Source organism: Sebastes umbrosus, chromosome 16 (genome assembly GCF_015220745.1).
Source record: "Sebastes umbrosus isolate fSebUmb1 chromosome 16, fSebUmb1.pri, whole genome shotgun sequence".
In the NCBI taxonomy this organism is placed as follows: Eukaryota; Metazoa; Chordata; class Actinopteri; order Perciformes; family Sebastidae; genus Sebastes; species Sebastes umbrosus.
This window is the reverse complement of record NC_051284.1, coordinates 21,492,956-21,506,460: the sequence shown is the minus strand read 5'-3', so window position 1 is coordinate 21,506,460 and position 13,505 is coordinate 21,492,956. Positions and strand designations below refer to the sequence as shown.

The 13,505-nt window shown below is 41.9% G+C and overlaps 1 protein-coding gene across 2 annotated transcripts in view; it reads left to right on the top strand.

Moving 5' to 3' along the window:
* Positions 1–330: 330 nt before the first annotated feature.
* palm1b (paralemmin 1b) overlaps positions 331–13,505 on the top strand; it is a 31,236-nt gene continuing 18,061 nt past the window's right edge. The window contains exons 1-3 of one of the 2 annotated variants that reach the window (XM_037746886.1): positions 331–378; positions 495–619; positions 1,951–2,303. In XM_037746886.1, coding sequence (XP_037602814.1) covers positions 548–619; positions 1,951–2,303 — 425 coding nt within the window. In that variant the 5' untranslated portion in view covers positions 331–378; positions 495–547. Of the gene's footprint in view, positions 379–459; positions 620–1,950; positions 2,304–13,505 lie in introns of those variants that run through there. The other variant, XM_037746885.1, reaches the window with a different exon arrangement.

Here is a 13,505-nt window from a genome sequence, read left to right as displayed (position 1 = left end):
CAGCAGACACTTTGACTTGTCATAGTAGAAAAAGCTGCAGGTGTCACTAATAACACTAACGATGGCCGTGTTCTAGTCCAAGTGTCCCAGTGAGAGTGGCAGTGAGCCAGCAGGCACAATACCTGGATCCTGAAATCAAAGCAGCTAAATGGAATACAGCCATCGTTCATTTCATTATTTACACCTGTGCTTTTCCTACTGCGACATGTCAAAATGTCCTCTGTGAAAAAAGGCCTATTACGTCCACTAAAAGTGCTTGTTTCTTGCCATGACAGGCTCCGGTTGGGTTGTGTCTAGAAGGTAACCTATACAAATTGGTGAGGTGACGTGTTGCCGGAAGACAAAGATGGAATAGTGGAATACATCCATGGTGGAAACGTGAGTGTCAGACGGGCAGTTTGTTGTGTTGGAGTACAGAAAGCGTATAGTTTAGTGTTATCTAAAAGATTTTCAATGCCATGGCTAAATATTTAGATGATTTCCACAATGTATAGATGAGGTCTTTGAATTTGATGGCCGCAATTGGAGAAGTGGTTACAGATAATGGATGGATGGATGGATGGACTTTTCCTGGAGTGGGACTTGGACAGAACAACAAACAGCCTGGATCAAGCGAAAGGTGAGAACAAATGCTTTATTTCTCTGTAGGATCCTTTTCATAATGTTGTCAGACACTTATAATAATAACAATCTACGTCTGTCAGTGTAACAAAAACAAGCACTTTCCCTGGCAGCTCCATGGCTGCCTCCTACAGCGTTCTCCCTCAATACTGGACCAATTTAAAAACTTGTTAGCCCAATTAGTCACAAGTCACATTAGACACAAAACATTGGAAATAGGGTCCAGGTTGAAAAATACTGAAGCTATCCATTAAAAGCCTAAAAAAAACACATCAGAATGTCTTTTTTTTTTTTACTTTAACTTTGCATACTTAGCAATACATTTTTTTTTACGTCATAGAGAAATTCTTAAGATTTAAACCCAGGTTTTGACAGGCTTAACTCAAAGGAGTGTGTGAGACATACAATTTACTGCCCAATGCCTAAATACATTTGCAGAAAAAAATCCTAAAACATCTACTGCATGAAATTAATATAACATTTTTCTGACATGTTTATGTCATGTTAGGTTTGTCCCTTACTATCATAGCCTATAGGCCTATACAAACTAATGCTAATGACTAATACTGCAATAAATCCTAGGTTATAATGTCCCATGAGTCATATCATTTTATAGGCTAAATGTAAGAAAGTTGAATAAAATAAAAAATAAAAGTATTTCTTGGTCTAACCATCACCAAATGAATTGGCATACACAGAAACCTTGAACACGAGCACCACCTGCTGGATTTCAGCTGCAGGTGCAACATATTTTGGTATTTTGGATGCAGATGTGACAGAATAATTTGGGTCAGACAACAAGGCGAGTCCAAATTAGTTGTCAGCACTTTTTTTTTTAATCACTTGTGATTCATTTAGTGTACTCGATTAAAACAATACATAATCGATATGGCCCATCTCCAATGAATCCCTGCTCCAGGCTGTGTGTGTGAGGCCATTCAGCCAGCCTCAGTAGCTGGAGGTTATTTATGTAACAGAATGAAAACACATCTTGAGAACTCCACTAGATGGAGAAGTGGGGCAGAAATTGAAAAGAATGGTCCTTTTCTCCTCTTCCTCCAGCAAGGGTAGGAGGATTTGATCCCATGCATTCTTTTTTCTGTCGGCTGCACGTATACAACAGCCCTGAAGCAGACAGCCTGCTTCCATCGGACGTCATATGATAAAGGCTGGAGAGGAGCCAGCAGGGTTTTGGAGAGAGGAGGACGCGTATCTCAGTCAGTCAGTCAGTCAGGGCCCCCTTTATCTCCACGAGGCAGGGAGGCGTATCCTTTCTCCCCTTCACATACCTCTCTCTCTCTCTGTGCGTGTGTCACCCATACTCTATAGACTCCAACCTGCTCCAGACGACGCCCCACCACCGCCCATGAGATTCAGAGAGCCGTCGTGCGTCGATTTTGCGCTCCAGAGGAGGAAAACCATCGAGGCTCTTCTTCTTCTTGTTGTTATTCTTCTTGTGCGCGCTCAGGCTGCCCACGGCATCATCATCATCATCATCATCATCACCTCGGCAATAACAGGAGGGGTGCCAGCCAGAGGAAGAAGAGGAGGAGGAGGAGGAGGAGGAGAGGAAGAAGGGGTGGTATAGAGTATTCCGAATTGACGCTCAGAAAAATAATAACACAGTCTGTTTTTGGAAAGACGTCCGTGGCGGGAAGCGAAAAGGGATCTTGCAAAACTGAGTAAGTCGTGATTTTACAGTGTTTTCCTGTGGCTGACCTGCTTATTTATTATTATTATTATTATCATTATTATTTAAGCTTCCAGCATCCTGTATATAGCATCCTTTTTTTTTGACTCCTCGGGTTGGAAGGGATGACAGAAGGGATGGAGACAAGGAGGAACATATTGGCTGTATCTTTTCTTCATCCTTACTGTAAACAAGAGGCGCAGCATCCTTCCCTCCAAGGATGCTGGATGCAAATTTTTGAAGATGAGCTCACAATAAAGCTGTTTTTTTTTTGGAGGTGAAAAATAGAACAAAAAAACAGCTGCATGATCATGTCATGTCAAACAGCCTTTTTAGTAAGATGCCCCAGAGGCCCTCTCCTCTTTTACTGTACTGTCATGATGATCCAGCCAGGCCTGACAGGTGTATAACATGGAGACATGTTTACGCGTGTGCCTTTTTGAAAGATGCATCATGTAATATCGATCTGTTTTTTGCGCGCAGAGTGTTTCAGGATGTGTTCTAGCCTCGATGGTGATTTATTTTCCAGTGGCGCCATCCAGTCACTGCACAGGCTAGGAGAGAGATGATGCTGCTTGACTGTATATACAGGCTGTGTGCATGGAGGAGAGAGGAGATGAGAGGAGGGTATAACTCTGTGGTTGGTGTTGTGATGTGAGCAGTCTGCTGCTCCAACATGGCGCGCATGAGCTGCAAAAAAAAAAAAAAAAAACCTTGGCCATTACATACTCCTGTCTGGAATTTACACCCATGGCAGCAGCAGCAGCAGCAGCAAGAGAGAATGAGTCTGTGCATCCCAAACTGGCTTTCCAGCTCAGGTTGCCACTGGTGATAGTCCTCTTATTAGAGTATCACATATAGGCTTGTGTGTGTGTGTGTGTTCTCCTTCTGTTGAATCTCTGAATAGAACAATATCAATTGCACCAACTCCTATTTGTGTGTGTGTGTGTGTGTGTTTGATCACAGTATAGGCGACACACCGGACAGAGAGTGTGTTTTTGTTTGGTCTGTGTGTCCATTGTTTCTGTCCTGCACCCTGATGTGAACAGACGTGGTGGCTGTTGTTGGACAACATCTTTGTTGACGCCGAGGTTCATGGTGATAGCAAGCAGCACAGAGAGTCTGTAAACATGACACACCCCGAGAGAATTTTCCTCGAAGTACGAGACAGGACATCGAATCTTTTGTTTTATTCGTCTAAATAAGCTACAGTGACACCTGTTAGTTTGACTCTTCTTCCGTGTGTCTTCTGAGGTGTCAAGACATCTGTCATATCAGCATATAGGTGTGAACTTGACTGACTTGATTTCAAGTCCTTAAGGGGTCAAGACAAGTGCAAGGAATGATGTGTTTGGGTGTGAAACGTATAAAGGTGTTTAGCACTGGCAACATTTTGTCTGTCTGTGTCATAGCTATGCTTACAGTTTAGAAATATAGCAAAAGGGTACAGGATAGGACCAGATTTCTGATCAAGAGTCATTAAACAAAACTAGGGCTGTCAAAGTTAACGCCAATTCATTATAATGCCACTAATTTCTTTAACGCGTTAACTCAACTTGAGATTTTTAGGTTGTAGCGGACTCAGTTTTAAAGCTATATGAGTGAAGTGAATACTGGCATCATGTGAAACTAGAAAAACCTTCTAAGGAATCCATTGGTATCAACCATCATACTAGCTTGTCGCAAAGGAGGCTAAATAACACTGGCAAAAACTGTGATGGCGATTTTTAAAGGGGTCCCTTGACCTCTGACCTCAAGATACGTGAATGAAAATGTGTTCTATGGGTACCCACGAGTCTCCCCTTTACAGACATGCCCACTTTATGATAGTCACATGCAGTTTTGAGGAAAGTCATAGTCAAGTCAGTACACTGACACACTGACAGCTGTTGAGTTTGCCATGTTATGATTTGAGCATATTTGTTATGCTAAATGCAGTACCCGTGAGGGTTTCTGGACAATATTTGACATTGTTTTGTGTTAATTGATTTACAATAATAAATATATACCTACATTTGCATAAAGCAGCATATTTGTCCACTCCCATGTTGATAAGAGTATTAAATACTTGACAAATCTCCCTTTTAAGGTACATTTTGTACAGATACAAAATGTGCGATTAATTTGCAATTAATCGCGATTAAATATTTTAATCGATTGACAGCCCTGAACAAAACACGTTATGATTACGCCCTTTTTTTCGGGAAACACAACGTAGAAAACGACAGTTAGAAATCACAGTTTCCTGTTGCTCACAGCTTCTACCTTGTTAGATTATGTGCATTAGTCTTCATTGTCCAACATAGTGGAAAGTTGTCCTTATTTATTACCAAATACAAAATGCACATCTCTGAGCACATTAATGAAAGCACCAAATGAATAATCATTTGGGCAGTAATGACACTACGTGGCCTTTTAAGAATCACTGTTTGTTGCCTGTTCTGTTTTTTTGTTGTATGAGCGAGGCAGGTTAAGGCCTCAGCCCGGCTGTATGTGAGCTGAGGGTCTATATCCGGTCGGCCGCTCTGTGTTGTGTCAGCGACTGGCAGTAGAGCTGACAGCTCTTGTCTCGTCCACCCAATCATCATGCGCCATTATGACTCTGGACAGCCACATTTCTGTGTGTCAGGTTTTGTGTGCTTATGTGTGTTCTTTGTGTGTGCGTTTTAGTCTGTCTTTGCATATATGTGAGAAAAAAAAGATGGATGGTATGTGTTGGTGTGTATGTGTGTGTGTGTGTGTGTTGATGGCTGTCTCCTTGTCCGGCAGGCTGGGCGCCGGGACGGATCTGTTTTCACCAATTTAGATAGGAGAAATGGGCTGGTAACCAAGGGGGTCATTCATTCTAATCTTTGACTGTCTGTGAAAAATGAGGTGAAATGTGAACGAGTGACACTCTGTTCTACCAACCAACTACTGTCAAAGTGCCCAACACAAGTCCTCAGCGAGCAGGACTGGGAGAAAACTGGACATATTGGAGCGAAAGTGTGAAACTGTTGCCAAACAGAGCACACTCACTAACTGCCCTGATTAACACAGTGTAAACAGGCAAAGCACATCCAAGTGACATTACAGTTTTGTTTCTAATGCAAAAAAAAAACAACTCACTCACAAACATGCTCACTTACACTACAGTTAAGTTGCACCAACATGTAGCCAACTCATCATTAAAGTCATCGGTTTATATTAAAGGTGCTCTATACGATATCCAGAGCATTAACATAGCAGGAAACAACTATTTGCTATGTAAAGATATAGTGGAGTAATTGAAAAAGTGCTTTTAGTGCATGTGAGAGTACCCCACCAACTAACTCACGGCCGGCGCTCTATCACTGCTCTCATACGGCGATTACAGCTGATAACGCCATTTGCCATTGTTTCCTTGTTAGCGCTGTTAGCGCCATTAGCTACGAGACCATGTTGAGAGCCATGCAGAGGCAATAGAAAGGCTGCCAATCTTGCATTTAGCACCTTTAAGCGTCTTTCAGCCCATTGTTTTGGTTTTCCAGCTCGCAACGTTGTTGTTTTGGTTCAGTCCATAGACTATAGGCACTTCCTCCCACTGTACAGAAGCGAAGCCAAAATATCCCAGATCAAATAACTAATTTAAACCAAACTTTAAACAAAATGATTACTTGAGCAGACATCAGTGTGATAAAACTACCTAAAATGACAGACAGAAGATAGACAGAAACCATCTTTTGGAAAAATGTATTTGACGTGTACTTTGATTTTTTAGTTTGAACCATGTCCCATCCGCGAACATGTAGGAGGCGAGATTTATGACCTATACTGCAGCCAGCTACCAGGGGGAAATCAAGATATTTTGGCTTCACTTTTGGGGAGCTGTCATGTCGTCCATCTTTACAGTCTATGGTTCAGTCTCACGGCTCCCATCAACATCGTTTCCACCTGCAGCAGAGAGCTGTTATCTCCGATAAACCCACTGTATGCTACATACCCGGCACCAAATGGCAGACAGACAAAGTTAGCGACTAGCTGGTGAACATAGTGCAGCATTTAGCTGTTTCAAGTCCAGTATTTCCCCATTAGGAGTTAGTGGAGATCAAAACAGAGCTAAAAGAAGACTGAATATTTGTCAGGTCAGAAACCCATCGCTCCAAATGAATGCTGAAGTTGCTCCGTATCTGCTTGATGTGTAAAAAAGCAACTGTTTGCTGACACATTCATCATATCAACTTACAATAAAATGTGATAGTATGTCTGTGTTGTGTTGTTTCCACCGCCCCCAAGAAGTCGCCAAAAAAAGCAGTTAATGCAGGTTTAATGAAAATGCCAGGGGGTTAAAGGTAACATTACTTCTCCAGCAAAACATCTAATATCTTTGCTTTTAACAAAGCACTACCAGCGCTAATGCATGACTGCAATTTGCTAGCATTTCGGTGGCAGAACTTGTCGGTTCAACATCATTACCAGAAGACAGCAGACACTCTCACGGGTTCACATCCTGCCCTGAGCGAGTAGCCTCAGAGTGATAGATATTGCTAATTACCCTCAATGACTTTTACTGTCATTAAGAAACCATTTATGCAGTGGTTATGAAATCGCATCAGCGTGGCAGTCGAGGAAAATGAATGTCATGCATTACACAGGATCCTTACAGTTACTGTACTGAAAGATGGTGTTTTAGGGGTAAAAGAGGGAAGTGGAAGTGAAAGCTTGCTCAGCAATCATACAGATAAGGAGTAACATCTGGGCAGATGGTAGAGAGATGTGAGATGTTATTTGATAATGCGATGCAATCGACCTTTCTGCCTCCATGTTTTTTTTTCTCTTTCTATTAATCTCTGTCTCCTCTTTTTCTCCTGGATAGTCACTTATTCTTAGCTTTTTTCTTCTGACTATCTCTCATTACAACCCCCCTCCACCCCTCCTCCTTACTGCTTTGTCATGACAGATAAGGCGAGAGAGGATTTGTTTTTTTCACTCCCTTCCCAGCAGATAGTCTGTCTTCTGATAAACTGTCATTTTTAGACACTAAAGTAATTTTAATCTCAGAGGGAAATGTGCTCAGTGGTGTGTGTGAATTGTGTCTTATGCGCCCCTCCCGAAACACACCCACGCGCTCATATGACGATCATCAGTGTTGTTGCAAAGATGCTATCAAAAGCACTATTGATAAGAAAAAACTCATCCATTTTTTTTGCACTTTAGATAACCTGAAACCAACAGCACACACACACACACACACATTTACACACATCTGGTTTAAGGGCAAGGAGGAGAATGAATAGCAGGTCTTGTCCCCTTTATAAATGAACCGTCGTTTTTTATATAATCCCAGAGGAGATTGGACAGGGTGATATCAGACAAACATACTTAGCGTTAACAATTCCTGAGCCTCTTGAGGGCCTTAAGTGGAGATTGGGATCTTGCCATAAGGGAAGGCACCTATTTGGCCCTAATGGTTCCTGTGTTAACGTTGAGAGGCTGCACTAATAATGCGAGTCCATATAGGCTTCTTATGTCCGGATATGTGGAGTTTGCTGATTGACCAGAGAGCACGCCAGGACACAGGAGACAGTCCACTATAGAAATTGACTTGTCTGTAAACATAAAAGCAGTGCAGTCAGCAGGTCATGTCGATGATAATGCCGGTACATTGTTTCCTCGAAAAGATGCAGACTAAGGAAAGTCAATAATCAGAACCACCACCAACCTATTTACTCATTCTACTTCAACTTCTTGAAATATGTTTAAGCCTTAATAGTTACATATAGTAGTGTAGCATTTTTGTGCTTTACCAATAATCAGGTGATTGATTTCTAATGAGCTATTCATGGGTCAGGACATTAGGTATATTCATTCAAGATTTTTTTATTGCAATGCCTGTACATGCATTAAAATTAAAGCATGTGAGAGCATTCCCACAAGGGACACATTGTCACAATGTCTGCCTCAGTTATGTTTATTCCCAGCCCGTTCTCATTCCCAGGGAGTCAAATACTGAGTCTTTGTCACGGCCGTCGGCGTGTGATACCGCCGCACAAAGGACACTTTAACACCAGTATGAGACGCATCGGGCTTTCCATTAACTACAATGTAAAGCCATCTGCGGCAACAGTAAACGCTCAGAGAAAGTGCGCCGGGAGTGACATAGTTTAAAGAGCAAAAAGACACACTAAGGTCAGGCGTTAAGTTTCACTTTCACGTTATAATCAGCTGTTCCTTCGTGTCCTATGTTCACAACGTTCAGATTCATTTTCACTTTACAAACGTAGTAGTTTTTTTCCTAAACCTAAGTGATTTTGTTGCCTAAATCTAAAGTGACATCAAAGGGCGTGACAAAACGGGACTATGTGACAAGTTGGGATGAGAATGTATTGTTAATCCTGCCTCTCTGCCCCTTCATTGCCCTTTCTACCTGTCCACCAGACGCCTCACACTTTTCCACCTGTCCCAGTCACCTGACTCCCACACTCAGCCACTTCCTCCTGCTCTGCAGTAACCCCTTTCCCGCCCACCTGCTCACCTGTTTCCCATTTCCCTCATTAGTCTCACAGTATATATACCAGCCCCATTTCCACCCACATTTTGCCAGATTGTCTAGTTTGCGTCCGCCCTAGCGTGTCAGCCGTTATTCTGCCTGTCTGATCCACAGACTGATGATTCTCTGCTGTCACCCCGTTGGAGAAGTTTGCCTGTTTTTACTGCCTTCCTTTCCCATTTTCACCCATGCATGAGTTTGATTGAAGTAAACATAAAACGTGTGTCTCAACCTGTCCGCTTGTGAGTTGTGCCTTTTGGCTCAAGCTTGCTGTTATTTCTGAGCCATTACACACATTGTAAATGTTGCTTTATTGTAGCTGTGTCGTGAGAAGCAGTAGCAGAGAGATTGGTCCTTTTTCTTCTGGAGCATTCAAGCCTTTTTGTCAAGATTCCAAGTTGTAGAGCTGCTGTTTGGTTGCTAAACCAAGTGACAACAACAAGTGCTTGTTGGCTCGCTTTGTAGAAGGGCTGCAATGAATTATTTTTAGTTTCAATTAATCTTCCAATTATTTTCTTGATTAATCGATTCTTCGTTTTAGTCTATAAAATGTCATAAAACAAGTGGAAAAACCACCATTATCATTTCAAACAGCTGAAGTTGATGTGTTCAAATTGCTTTTTTTATTCATTATTTATTCAACAGTTTAAAACCCTGAAGATTTTCAGTTTGTTATCGTATATGACATGAAAAGTATATCAAGTCCTCACATTTGAGAAGCTGGAAATAGTGAATATTTGGCATTTTTTGCTTGAAAAATGATTAAAATGCTTAATTGATCATCAAATTATTTGATTTTCTGAAAATTGTCTAATCGATTAACAACTAATTGTTGCAGCGGCCCCTCTCCACTGCCATTTTTATTGTGGTCATGGACCTTTGTGTAATCTCTTTTTTGTGCCTTTAGTTTGTTCTCCTCTAGCAGTTTTATGATGTTGCTTTAAACAACCAAATCTTTAACCATGCTGTTATCTCAATGTTAACTTCTCCTTTTGTGTCCAGAAGCTCACAAACTTCTGCATCTGTTGTCTTTGTAGTGACGCAGCATGTAAATCAGAACAGATTGTTAAGCAGGTGGGGAGTTAAAAGGCCTCTACATCACAGTCAGCAGTGGTGGTTGTCGCTCCACCCTGTTGCCCAAATTTAGATTTTTTGAGCACTGAATCGAACATCCCAACTCAGACCTATCTGTGACATCAAAGACGCAACAGTATATGTAAATGCTTTTCTACAGTCTACAAGCTGAACCTCCATGCAGCGACTGTAATCCAAACACAGCGATCAATAAAAGTGTCACAAGAGCTGTAGACTCTGCGCGCATTCTCTAGATATATAAAGAATGAACAAGCAAACATGACGACTGAACAGATTTGTAGTGTAAAGGTTTATTGTTGTGGAAGTAATGAAGGTCGAGTGAAGAAATGAGGCGAGTTGATGAGGAGGAATCCAGGGAGAAGAGACGGGACTCACAAGAGAGGGGTTTCTGGAAGACACGTGAGGACTGGCACAGAAGGTTTTAGTCAGGTTAGGGACCGATAACAAAGAAGTAAAGGCAGAACTTGATCGAACACGGGTTTGGGGGGCTGCGTCCCACAATTTTTGTGACTTTCCAATACCAAAAATCAATCACGGCCACTTAGTAGGCAACTCACAAGCTCTCTTTTTCATTCTTAACATAACTAGGGTCACTGTTTTTGTGTACAAATGAGAGAAACATTATGAATGCCTTCAAGGAAAGATTGGTTGAAATTTGAATCATGTTCCACGCACTTGTGACACAGTTGTCTGCTTGTCAAAGTTATAAAAAGTTAAACCAGATCTTTTTACCACTTTAAACTGTCACAACACTCCCATATCCTTAATGATGTGACCGGGTTATTTTAGCTTGGGCTCGATGACTACACACTTTGAGTGTTAGGGGGTTTGGGTTTCACGCAAAGGCTGTGTAAAAACTGGGGGCATGGAGTTTGAAACGTGGGCCAGTGTTGTAGTCAAGACCACCTAAACCGAGACCAAGTCATGACCAAGACCAGAGTGTATCGAGAACGAAACTAGACCAAGACAGTGAGGGGTTGAGACCAATGGTGCCTTCAAATGAAACTTGTGAGCTTGTGTTTACAACATGGGAGGTCGTGTACATGATATGCTTGGCATTCAAGTGGTTAAGTTGTGAGAACACCACTGCTGAGCAACGGCAATATTAAAGTGACTGTCAGCGTCTAGAAGCCACAGAGGCTAACAATTTAGCAAGTGGGCAACATAATGCAGTAAATGCAAAGGCAAAATGACAGAAAAAAGATGAGGCCGTTGGGAATCAACATTTTCCTCAGACATATTATAAAATTACGAAGAAAAACAATGTACGACTAAAATTACAATATATTAACTTATTATGCACCGAAAAATAAATAAACTCTGAGCTTTCGGAAACTTTCCACTTAGGTGAATACCACAAGAGGCGGGCATTCATATGCATTTGAAGGCACCACAAGACCAAGGCAGGGCGAGACAGAGTCAAGACCAAGACCAGACCAGTAGGAGTCCCACACTGCATGATGCATTTACGATAAAATGCAGAACATGCAAACCATAAACGCTCCTAAAAATGATCTGAAAGATCCACATTCCCATAAAAACACGAAACAAATGACTCCTCTCCATTCTCCTTTTTTATTGCCATATAAAATTTAGAAATATTCCTGCAGTTGTGTTCTTGACCGATCTTGAAATAAAATTAACCAGACCGGGTAAAAATGCTGCCGATGGCGAGACCGAGACTTTCAAAAAGTGAAATTGAGACCAATCTCGAGTATTACTACACTGACGTGGGCATTTACAGGGAGGGTCTTTAGCGTAGGTGCATTATGGGTAGGATCCAGCGCTTCTGGAGCTTGACTAATGATAAAAACGACAGTATTTCGGCCTCTGCTTTTTTATGCAGGCTTTTGCAAATCCTTCATTAACTTTATGTAAGTGACTAAATAGTTGATCTTTGTTAGCTTGCATCAAGGTAATAGCTAAATAGAAGATCTTTGATACAGTGACTCAAAGCTCATTACCTTGTATTATCCTGTTCTTGTTGGTGTGACATCAGAACTGACTGTCAACCCTGTCTGACCTCCTCAGCACCCCACATGTCTCAGTCTGTGTGTGGCTGCTCGTTTGTCTTCTTCCACACTATGTCACTTTCCTCTGTACTGACAGAGCTGTTTATGGGATGACCTCTGGGGGGGGGAGAAAGGCGGTTTGCCCTCTGACCTCTGGAATACTAACATGTGACCTCAGCGGACTTCCTCCAGTTTTTATTGGCACTGCGCTGTTTATGTTTCAGATAGAAGGAGGCAGAGCTGCATGGTAGTGGAGAAGTTGTGCTGTGTGTGTGTGTGCTTGTGTGTATGTGTGTGTGTGGCCAGGGCAGAAAGGCAGGGAGGAGTATTGTTGTCCCTGCGCTCTTTTGGCCTGAAGGAAGGAAGATGTGGAAGTGGGGAGTAGAGAGGAGAAAGAAGTGCCACTCCAGCTCAGCGAGTGTGAAGGGGATTTGAGATTAGTTTCCTCTTCCAGACTCTCTCCAGTTTTCTAATGCAGGGCCCGGGTCATTAAGCTCAAGAGTCATTTTCTCAGTCATCATTCTTTCTCAAGAGGAAACATTTTTGTGCCAGACAGTGTTTTTTGTGTCTGTCTCTACATGCTTTTTTCATTCAACAATAGCCAGCAATTACTGTCTTGTGTCCGTCCAGATTTTGAATAATAGTAAGTAATAAGTAATTAGATTTGTCCTTGACCTCTCAGTTCCATCTGATTTCTACACAGGCTTGTGTGTGTGCTGGGGAAGTTTCATTATGGCGGCGCATTATCAGTTAAAAGGTTCTTGCTGTTATGAATTAACACCCGAGTGAACCCATTTCCCTTTCACAAGACACAGTGTTGAAATGGAAGTAGATTGTGCATGCCAGTGTTGTATAACTGGAACCATTAGAGGCCATTATCAGGGTCATTTGTTGTCATTTGTAACGTGATATGAATAGTGTAAAAAATTGATGTTATTCTCTCTGTGTCTTTTCTGTTTTGTTTGTTTGGCTACTTGTCTCATCATCTTGTTCTGCGTGATAACAGACCTGTTACTCTGATTGTAAGATGTTGCCCCTCTGTTCTCTGATTGGTTAACGAGATGGTTTCTTATTGGCCAACAAGCTCCCAACAGTTCTTCATGTACGTATGTGGTGCAGGGACATTTCAGAGCTCTTCCTCAGTATTCAAATCATATATAGTTAAACAGTTATGGTTCACTTTAAAGGATTAGGCCGGTGATATTCTATATGTTTGCAGCAGTCAACCAATCCAACTGTTGTCAGGCCATTAAATAGGCGTTTTCAGTTGTTATAAGGACCATAGATGTGGGTCAATAGATGCCTACTACGCCCAATAGTAGGTTTTATCATCTATTCACATGGTAAATTGCTGAAAAAAGGTACAAAAGAACAAGACAGCGACCTCTAGCGACCGTAGTGAGTATGACAGGGGCAGAAGCGGAAGTTAGGTGCTGAAGTATAGACAGCCTGAAACTCCATATGGGGTGGAGGTTGGGGGCGATGGATGAGACACAAAACACAGAACACAGGGTTTTCACCAAAGAGACCAGGGTTTGCATGCCTTGTGAAACCAACAACGTGTAGTTGGCTTTGTTTT